The sequence below is a fragment of the Rhamphochromis sp. 'chilingali' genome (assembly GCF_963969265.1).
Source record: "Rhamphochromis sp. 'chilingali' genome assembly, chromosome: 15".
Lineage (NCBI taxonomy): Eukaryota > Metazoa > Chordata > Actinopteri > Cichliformes > Cichlidae > Rhamphochromis > Rhamphochromis sp. 'chilingali'.
In genome coordinates, this window is record NC_137942.1 from 26,271,138 (window position 1) to 26,281,227 (window position 10,090).

Genomic DNA, 10,090 nt, shown 5'->3' on the forward strand with positions numbered 1-10,090 from the left:
GTATAAAATGTATATCAACCTTCACTTTGTGAGCCAGTGTAGTTAATTAAGAAATCCATGTCATGACAACTGGAGAAGAAAAATAAAAACACCTCCAATAACTGATTGAAATTCACGTTTTAATATAGTAAAAATCACCGTCAGTGTCATTCATCATGACGTACAAAGGTAGCAAAAATAAACAAGAGCATACAGAGCGTCATGGGAAACAAATTATATTTACACACTACATCTCATACACCAAGAGTAAAGCCAGTTGCCTTTCAGTGTGGAAGCAGGTTTAATCTGGGTGATCGAATCTATGCTTTTAGAAACTAATGTGATTACATTTACAACCAGAAAAGACAGCTGAGTCTTTGAGTTATGTAAAATGGCAACTTTCAAACACTCCATGAGAACGTAACCAAAAGGCTTTTATGTGTTTCACGCTGAAACAAAGTAAATTCATTTTGCCTTTACATTTAGTATTAAACTGTATCTCCAGGGTTTGATTTGGTGTCTTCCCAATTACAAACAATTACAGCACAACCTCAGCAGCATCATAATATCGGCTTTCCACCGTATATCTTTGTATAGTCTTATTATATTTTTATATATTATGTAAGACTTCAAACAGATTAGCTACGGGTTGATTGCATTATGTTTTCACTCTGTTTATTCAGTGGCACACTGTATGAAGTAATACAAGGGCAAATTAAAAATTAAAAATCAATAAACTAACAACAAAAAAAAATCTAAACAATAAAACTCACCCATTTCCATATTATAAATGTACATTACAAACTGTTTTTTTTTTTTATAATAGAGGGATATTAATAGGTCTTAGTCTATGATAGCATCTTATAAACATTAAGGCCTTTTTTTATGTAATTAAAAAAAATAAAGGATTGTTTATCATTAGATGCCCTCAATAAATCCAGCCCCACTCTGGGCTGGAAATACACTCAAATACAGCTGTGATCGACTGAGCCTGCAGAAATAAGCCCGAAACTCCGATTATCTGAAAGCAGGCTCAGTTAAACACCAGTATGTATTTGAGGAGGATCAGCAGATCTACTATATCTATAGCTGAAAATACACTAGCAGCTCAAATCTGATGTCCAAAACAGATACATGTAAACACAGACCACACACTGTAATTAAAGCCAGATTTTAGCTGGAAGAGCAGATTCAGTTAAGGGTTCCAGGTTTGAATTCTGGAGCTACTCCGCAGTCTTCTTGCGTAGCACGAAGTAAATGATGGAGGACAGGAATGTGAGAGCGAAGGCGATCCACGCCAAAATGAAGCAATGGCCGTAACTACCCAGACTTTGTTCATTAGTATGGAAGAGGTCTGTGTAGATGGAGGCTGCGATCATGATGCACAGGCCTGAAGTGAAGGAAACATGGAGACGAGTGAAGATGCACATCAGCGGATGTCATACAGAGAGAAACACCCTCAGTGAAAGGAATAAAACATAAGAGAAAAAAGAAATACTCACAGGCAAGGAACTGAAAGACACCAGAGACGAGGAACCTCTGTCCTTTGGGGAGGGTGAAGAGTTGAGCCACAAATACGAAGATTCCAATGATGGAGAATATACAAGCTAGCACTGAGCTGGCCTGCACTGCTTGGAGGTAACCTGCAGGCGGAGCCAGAGAGAGCAAACGCAATGAAGATACAGAGTGTGTGAAAGGGTGTGGGGGGTGTAATAGCTTAAGGACACTCCCTGGAAACGGCAGCACTGCAGTCACATTGAACCTTTGAAAATCTCAGACACAGTTGCAATGCTGACAGGCAGGAACATTATGTTCAAACACGCCAAATGCTTTATGGTAAAAAGACGCTGATCACAAACAGCTAAAACAGTCTTGTATGTTTGACTCAAGGCAATAACTGCATACCAAAGGATTAGGAAAAAGTCTTCATTTGCAATGCAAATAATACAGAATTTGGGTGAGTGTAAACTCATTGTGTGTCCCACCAAATGATGCAGATAAAAAGCATGTTCCTGGATTCAACTCTCAATGCTTAAAATAGGTGTTATATTTAATGTGTGAGCTCCAGGCCCCAAAGTATTGTATCAGATAGTACTCTTAACAGAATGCACTGTATATATATTTAAATCTTAGTTGTCTTCCCTTATAAATGGAGCATCACTGTTTAAAATCACAATGCAGTCACAGTGTGTTTGTGCATCTAACTGTGCCTGTGCAGCTCTGCTTAACACAACTGACCAGCTACATGTCATAGCATCAAACTATTACTAATCTCTTACTTTGATTCTACACATACGAAAACGTAACACTGAGAGGTGCAAGCATGGAAACATGTTCTCTTACTCTCTGGGTAGTTTGGTGGAAGATCAACAGAATGCCATGAGTTATTCACGAAAACCCAGCGGGCCCATATATCAGTGGGCATGTTTCCGGCTGAGATGACCCACCAGGCCTGACGGGGAAGACAAAGACAATATTTGCAAAAATATTAACAGAATTCTTGTGTGCTAAAGTAAAAGCGGTGAATCAGTATGAGTGGAAATTAAACAGGTAGATACTGCAGCAGCAGTTATGGTGTGCATTTGCAGGGGGAAATTATGACAATATGAAGAAGGAATTCACTCGTTCCTTTAACTGAGACAAATCTCACTCAGGTATGCAACAGTGGCTGCAACGCAGGTGAGACTCGCATATAGGTATCCGTACTTGTGTGACGTATCTGGGTAAGACGCTCAGCGGTATGGGGTAATGACACAGAGCTCGTCACCATATATCGCACAGAAATGTCAAACATGTGGCCATCCAGAAGAACAGCTGGCCGCACGCCGAGAAGGAATGAATTCCTCAACAGATGAATCAGTCTCAACTCTTTGCCCATCCATCATGTCAGAGATGCACAAGGCCTGAAGCTAAGGCAGGAGGCCAGCAGCAATGCTGGGGCAATTATGCCTTGAGCATGGAAGAAGTCTATACACGGATAACAAGAATTGCACTTACATTGTCAATAGTGGCTGTCAGGAGGATGATGATGCAGGCGATGTGGAGAACAAAGATGGCGGCGAGGAGAATCAGCATGATGACTGTGCTGCAGAGAGGAAGGCACAACTTTAACATGTAACAGGGCGAGTAAAATAAACCAAGCAGACTAGGAGGGAACAGTCAAGCGTGGCCTACAGCTAACTCATTGTGTTGTTTGGTTTTTCTTTAGTAAAGGAAGCCTTTCGTGCGAGTCCCAAGTGTGTGCGCGCGCACACACATCCTCATGAACGCACGCATTCAGTGCACCAAAGCTAGGCCCAAACCTGGCACCCGCTCAGGGCGTGGCTTCTTAACGTCTAATTACCCTGGTTTACGGCTCCCAGTAAAAGAATCAGAGGTGCTGATGGGCAATTGTGTTTCAAACAAAATCAGTGTATCCCTGGGAAAGCAGATACCTCTGGTATAGAGACAACTGTGGAGGAAAGTTCATGACAGGCAGATGAGTTTAGGCTTGTCTCAGGGCATGGTGATTACAGTGGAGGAACCTGCCACTCCCTAAAATAACTGTAGAGACTACACTCTGTTCTCTGCACCTTGATGCTCCACACCTGATCCCTTTAGTCTGAATCGGACCGCTCGATATCTCCCGACTTAAAAAATAAACTTAAGCCTAGCTTTAAAAACTGTTCCCCCTGACTGATTAGTCAAAAAAGATGACCCCGCCCATGAGATATCAGTTAGTTTAGAATTTGCTAATCTAATGTATACAAGAGCTATGTTTGGCTGTAGCTAACAATAAGGCTGCTCTGGGTGTGACCAGAGAAAGAGGCACATCTGGAATGCGCTGGTTCTCTGGGCTGGTAAAGGAGTGTTCATGGGATGGGTCCTCATACACGCTTCACACGCCCGCCAGTTCCCTTACTTTCATACGCAACCACGCACGTATACAAAAAGAAAAGGGGAGGGGGGCTCGCGCACTGTGATCACACATACTGGCACATCCCCGCAAAGTAATTTCCCACGTTTTGCCCACTTCCAATCTAGTGACAGCGAAGGCAAATATTGGCTCTGCGGCTCAGCCTGAAGGCAGAGAACGCAAATACAGAAAGAAGGACCAAACTTTAATGAAAAAAAGCTGTGAGCAGATAAACAACAACAATAACAACAAAGTTAAAGCTGATGCTTTCATTTAAAACACGCACACTGAGCACTTTGATCAAAGAAGACATGTTGACTGCTCCTGTGGGCTTTCCCCCCGACTAAATCTGAATCTAGCATATTTTCCATACACAAAATAGACCACATTTGTTTGGGGCAAGATCTGAGAATGTAGCAAAACCACAAGTCCTGATGCAGGAACTGAGACTGGAGCAAAACCTGGTGAGGAACAAGTTGCTTTAACGGTAGAGCAAAGAAAGGTAAACAGGCTCTACTTCACAGATGCACAGACACACACGTCTCCACACTTTAGCCTTTTTTATCATTAGATTTTCTTATCTTCCAATGGAAAAAAACCCCCCCAAAACATTAATGCAAAACTACAAAACAAGCTTCTATTCAAACATCACTCAAGCTTGATGAAACACCTGTAGAAAAGAAGCAAAAGAAGAAGAAGAAGCTTTGACTTACTGTTAGGTGGCTGTTTGTCTCTTCAAGTCTAATTCCTCCTGCTCTCAAAGACACCGATTTCAGACTGTGTCCAAATGTACAAACACAAGTTCTACTCAATCTGCCCACTATTTTACCCTGCCCTCTTTTTAAGTCCACACCCAGGACAAGCCTCTTGCTGACTTGATCACATAATCTCTGCCCCTTTTTCTTTCTGTCCCGTCTCTTCCTCCTCGACTCTTCACTCATCGTCCCACCCTCCCTCTCTCTCTATGTGTACACATACCAACGCTCAAACGGACACTTAGTTTCTCTGTGTTTGGTGTGTTTTGCCTTTGTCACTCAGCTGATGGTGGTGATTTTCTCTGTGAGGACACACGTGATGATTCACTGACATTATGTGGGAAAAGCGGGGGGGGGGGGGGGGGGGGGGGGGGGTGTGTTAAAGCCTTGGAAAGTGATTTTACGCATGTTGCCATGGCAGCAGACTGTAACCACCCAAAACACAATCACATTGTTACTAGTGTGTGTATGTTATGTACCAACAATCATAACTTAGCTGCGCAGACGCACACAAACACACATAACTGAATTTATTGTTTCTCCCTAATCACTGCCATTCGCCTTTTCCAGCTTTTGTTACAGAGGAAGAGGTTTCAGGATAAAGGAATGTTGGTGCTTGCCATCGAGGGAAAAATAGCTGGAGGCCCAAACGAGTGCAGCTCGTTGCTTAAGTGAAAAAGATGGAGCAGAAAAGGGGGAGGAGGTTCTTTGCAGAAAGTAGGGTGGCAGTGAGGTATTTCACGCCGCTCGAAGTTCATTAGTTATTACTTATTATTACTCGTCTGTTCCTGCTGATGATTGAGGTTCTCCCAATGACTCCAGTGAGTCAAAGTCATCTGCTTCTTTAGCAGATCGCACAGATTACTCACAGGAAGAACCTTACAGAGGGAATCTATTAGGCTTGTCCTCATTTTCAGTGCCATGCAGGCTGTGTGTACTGTAGGAATAGTGGACGTATGGGATCGGGGTATGTGTAAGCATCCTTGTGAGCCTTTGAATGAGCCTAGCAGCATGGCAGTTCAGTGGTTAGCGCTGGCCCTGGGTTCAACCCCAGATATAGGTCATGTGTCGAGTTTGCATGTTCTCCCCATGCTTGAAATCATGATAGGGCGAAGCAGTTCTCAAGTTTCACTGTAGTTAAATTAAAGTTTAACACTATGAAATCACAGGATTTCATAGATAATCATAATAAGTAGATTTCTTATCTCAGGTACACATCATCTCAGTTGTGACAGCCGTATCCCGACCCACCTTCTGTTTACGAGGGGAAACCGTTCTACTTGTGACTCATGCTGAAGCCACCCTAGTTTGAGTCAAAGAATAAGAATTTGAAGCTGAAGTTGAGCATGACAGGTTTCCTTTCAAAGGCGATCAGTCCATATCATCATAAACTATTTCATTACGGCCTAAAATGTGTTACACAACCCACAGCAAATCAAACATTAACAATGCAGCGTGCTGGTGTCAGAGCCTCATAACTACATCTAACAGCAGTTACACTCTACATCCTGTTTTCCCTCACAGTAATGGACACAGTAAGAGGCGAAGACCGAATTAGAAAAACTAGAATTTCCACATCGTGGTTGTATGCCTCTATTAACCAATCAAGTTGAAACATGTTAGTTAGTTGTCCAAGTTGGTGGTGTGAAAATAGATGCTGTCTGCTTCACAGAGTATGAGGATAATACTCTGTGATTTCTGACATCTACAAAAAAAACAAAAACTAATTTGACCTGGATTTGTTAAGCTCTGTTGTAACTGTTTTGCTCTGTGTGTAGTGTATGAGTGTGCAAGTTCAATGGGCAATAGAGCTAATGTGTGAATAACAAAGGCTTACACACAACAGTAGACAAAGCTACAAATATAGATGCTGCTGCAAGAAGCTGCACATTAAGAGCAGAAGCTTCATGGAGCACCGGACGACTACGCTATACAACAGTCATGCTGTTTCCATGTGAGCCACCAAGTCTAGTGTGACTAACTCAGAAAAAGAAATATGAATTGTAGCCACAAGTTCCTCTTTTTAAAAGAGTCGCTGACATCACAGCAACGAGTGCCTTCGACTTTTTGAGTATGAAATGTCATCATATTTTAATTTTAGCTCATTTTAAATTTGTGTAAATTGTTCCCACACAGTTAGAACTTGAAATGCCACTTGCATTGTAAATCCCTATGACAGGTGAACTTACAGTAAAGCACGATGATGTCAACCGCGCGGAAGCACGAGAGGCGGAGACTAGTTCAAAGTTTGAATTCGGTCACTAGGCAACTGCAGCAAGTGTAAGGGCATATGGCGAGGATAAAGACGAGCTGATGAGCAGCAAAATTGATAGAGTATTCTGCGTGTGATCATTTAGTCTACTGATTATATCTCTGACCATTTGGACATTTTGATCTTTAAACAAGGTTTGCAGCAGAAGGAAGTGGAAGGTGGCACTTCCTGAAAAAAACTAATTTGATGACAAAAATAACAACAGATGCAAGTAGGTAGGAAAGTCAAACACAATGTAGATGAAGCATCCAAAAATAATCTGTGTGTGGACTGGGAGGCTGAGATCACTTGTTTGCTTCTGCTGAGAATTAAAGTATGGCTAACAACATTTCTGAGTCAAAAGCTTGGCGGTGAGTTAGCGTCGTATTAGGCTACCTCGGCCTCAGGTATGAGCCAGCAGGATAATAGCACACTTGCAGACCAGAGCAGAGGCTGCTCGAGGTCACAGCAGGGCTCACTGTGTGGCTCATAACATGAAAGCACGCACACAAGCATGCTTCCATACAAAACACTGTTGTCTCACATTGTTCTTTAGTATGACAAGAGCAGAATCAAGACTACAGAAGCCTTCAGATGAATGAGTGGTCTTTCATTCATTCACTCACTCTTTCAACACTCTCTATTTCTGATGCCGCGCCTCGGTCACGTGACCTAACGTTCCACGTCCCGCCCTATGGGAAAGCATCCGAGTCCGTTGAAATTGCGCACTTCAGGTTTTAGAATGCAGTTGCATACATCATCCAGCAATGTACGCCAAACATCCTCTGTGGGAAAGCTGGGAGATCGGTGCATGTGATCATATCAAGTCCTGTAATTTGTGCAATGTGACTTCAGATAAAAAACTGCAACTGCTTAAAATATACAATCAGAAAAAAAGTGATATTGGCTGAAGAAAACAGGAGGAGAAAGGAGAAGACAAAGCTGTGAGAGGAGAATGCGGTTGGGCCTGCTCCTGTTCTGGGCGTGTCGACCCCACCTTGCAGCGAAGTTAAGCTCAGGTTTGCAATGTTCTATTCAGCGCGACAGGCCACTCCCTTCAGCCTGTTCATCTCGCCATAATATTAGAAAAGTGTTGGGAGTTTGAGGAAAAAAGCCCCAAAACAAAACAAAATGAATGCTTTCTTTGTTTTTTTGCCACATCAGTTATGCAAGAATCATGCCAGCCCCCCTTTTTTTTTAAGTTCTCGGTGTAATTTTAGGAGAGGAAATTGCCATGAGTCATGCATCAGTCAGCTATCATTTTTTTTCAGAGTGAAAAACTTAGCGGGTGTTTTGCACACCGCAGTTGTGCATGCAGCAGGAGGGGTGGGGAGGGGGGGGGGGTCGGAGCGTAGCCACGGCAGATTTCTCAGATCCAAACACAAGTCGACAAATCATGTGCCTCCATAACTGTTAAAGGAGAACCAATCAGGTGGCTTGCTCAACACACAGCCCTTTGTCGTGCTGGATCACTCAAAACAGCCGTCATACTGTGTGATCGACAGTGTTGTACTAATACTGATTCCTCCCCAGCGTATGCTCATTCATGGCGGTCCAATTTCAGTTTATTGCACACTGTTGGGTTCATTAAAGAGCTGAAAAGCAGAACTCAATCTGCTCTGCAACAATCGCAGGAACACACATTACTGCAAATGAGCCACGAGACCGACCAAGACAAGGGCTTCTCAATCATGGATTACCTGTCTCACCTTGAAGCCTTGAGCTAAGCCCTGCATTTTTGATTTAGCAGCTGTTTGCGGCACTGGTATTGCTAATCATTTATCACTTTGACACATGTTAAAATGTTTGGAGACGAGCCTCAGATACAGCCCAGCCACGTGATGCGGATGCCTGAACAAGGCGTACAAAAGAGCAGATCGCTACGTTTTGGTTGGGCAACGTCAAAATCCTTTAATGAAGGTGGCTGTTAGGAGCGAGGAGTGAGGGAAGATTTCGACACGACCGTGTGAAACAAAGCCATCCCAGCGGTGCCTACATGCCAACACAGTGAGCCTGACCACAGCCAAGTCGCTGGCGTATTTACACAATAGTAAAGCTCTCTGTCTGTGGTTAGCGTCTCACTCGCCTCATTCCTGTTCCATCTCACAATATGTCACACCCTGCTCTGAGATTTCTAAACCTCTCCTATAAAAACAGTGACTGGGATTCCTTGGAAGAAGCCAGAGTGAACGAAGGGGCCAGAAAAAAAATTGATGTTGAAACTCTTGATTTGCCAAGGGGCAATTGTGTAATTTCAAAAGTACACCATCACCCTTATCTCTGCTCCCGGTGTCACCAGACTGGTTCTGATGAAAAGCCCCGGAACAGGCATGTCAGCCAAGGCGTGAGCCGCTCGCTCAGTCACATGTACATAAAAGCGTTTATAAGCACAGGGATATGTGAGCAGAGCATCTTGAGAAAAGCAAATATGAACAAACTGTACTCCAAATTAATCAACTTCTAAGGGAGTTACTCACAGACAGAGAAACACACCAACACACAGAGTTTCCATTCCCACCCTCCTTTTCTCTGCTGCTCTGGGGCGAGATGGTCATCAGTTTCAGTTTCCAGTAAAACTTTTTTTTAAAAAGTCTTTCTTTAGACAAAGACATTTAAGATACCGTTCATTTAGGAACCAAAATGAGCAGCAGGGTAACACCTGTGATGTAAAAAAGTGGGTTAATTCATATTATTTACGACACTACTTTTTAATCAGGTGTTCTTTTTCTCTAAGACCTGATAAATATGGACAAAAATAACCATTGTTTTACAAAACTGGCCCCAGTTTTTCAATTTTAAAATACATGTTACCATTTAAGCAAAGTTACACTATAATAAGGTGTTAGTCTTCATACCCGACACACAGCTGTACACAGTGTTAGCATCTACTGACATAAACAGCTCAAAAGGTTTCAGGATTTTTAATACGAACTATTTCTTTTTTATATACAAATCATACCAAACCTTAGCTTGCTACCTTACTAGTACCAGGTTGGACCCCATTTTTGCCTTCATACCTGCTTTAATTCTTCGTGGCATAGATTCGATGAAGTGCTGGAAACATTCCTCAGAGATTTTGATCCATGTTGACATGACAGCGTCACACAGCTGCTGGACATCCATGATGTGAATCTCCTGTTAAACCACACCTGGTGACTGTGGGGGCCATTTGACTACAGTGAACCCACCGTTACGGTGTGGTGTGTTGTC

At 42.7% G+C, this 10,090-nt stretch overlaps 1 protein-coding gene across 2 annotated transcripts; it reads right to left on the reverse strand.

Moving 5' to 3' along the window:
• Positions 1 to 105: 105 nt before the first annotated feature.
• LOC308411749 (epithelial membrane protein 1) lies at positions 106 to 10,046 on the reverse strand. Of its 2 annotated transcripts, none has more exons than XM_080905766.1 (5): positions 9,898 to 10,046; positions 2,977 to 3,064; positions 2,323 to 2,431; positions 1,482 to 1,622; positions 106 to 1,369 (listed from the first exon to the last, which is right to left on the reverse strand). In XM_080905766.1, exons 2-5 carry the CDS (start codon positions 3,052 to 3,054, stop codon positions 1,203 to 1,205), a joined length of 495 nt encoding a protein of 164 aa, XP_080761892.1. In that variant the 5' UTR covers positions 3,055 to 3,064; positions 9,898 to 10,046; the 3' UTR covers positions 106 to 1,202. The 2 variants fall into 2 exon arrangements, with proteins under 2 accessions (XP_080761892.1, XP_080761891.1); XM_080905765.1 differs by lacking the exon at positions 9,898 to 10,046 and adding an exon at positions 4,588 to 4,757.
• Between the last annotated feature and the right edge of the window lie 44 nt (positions 10,047 to 10,090).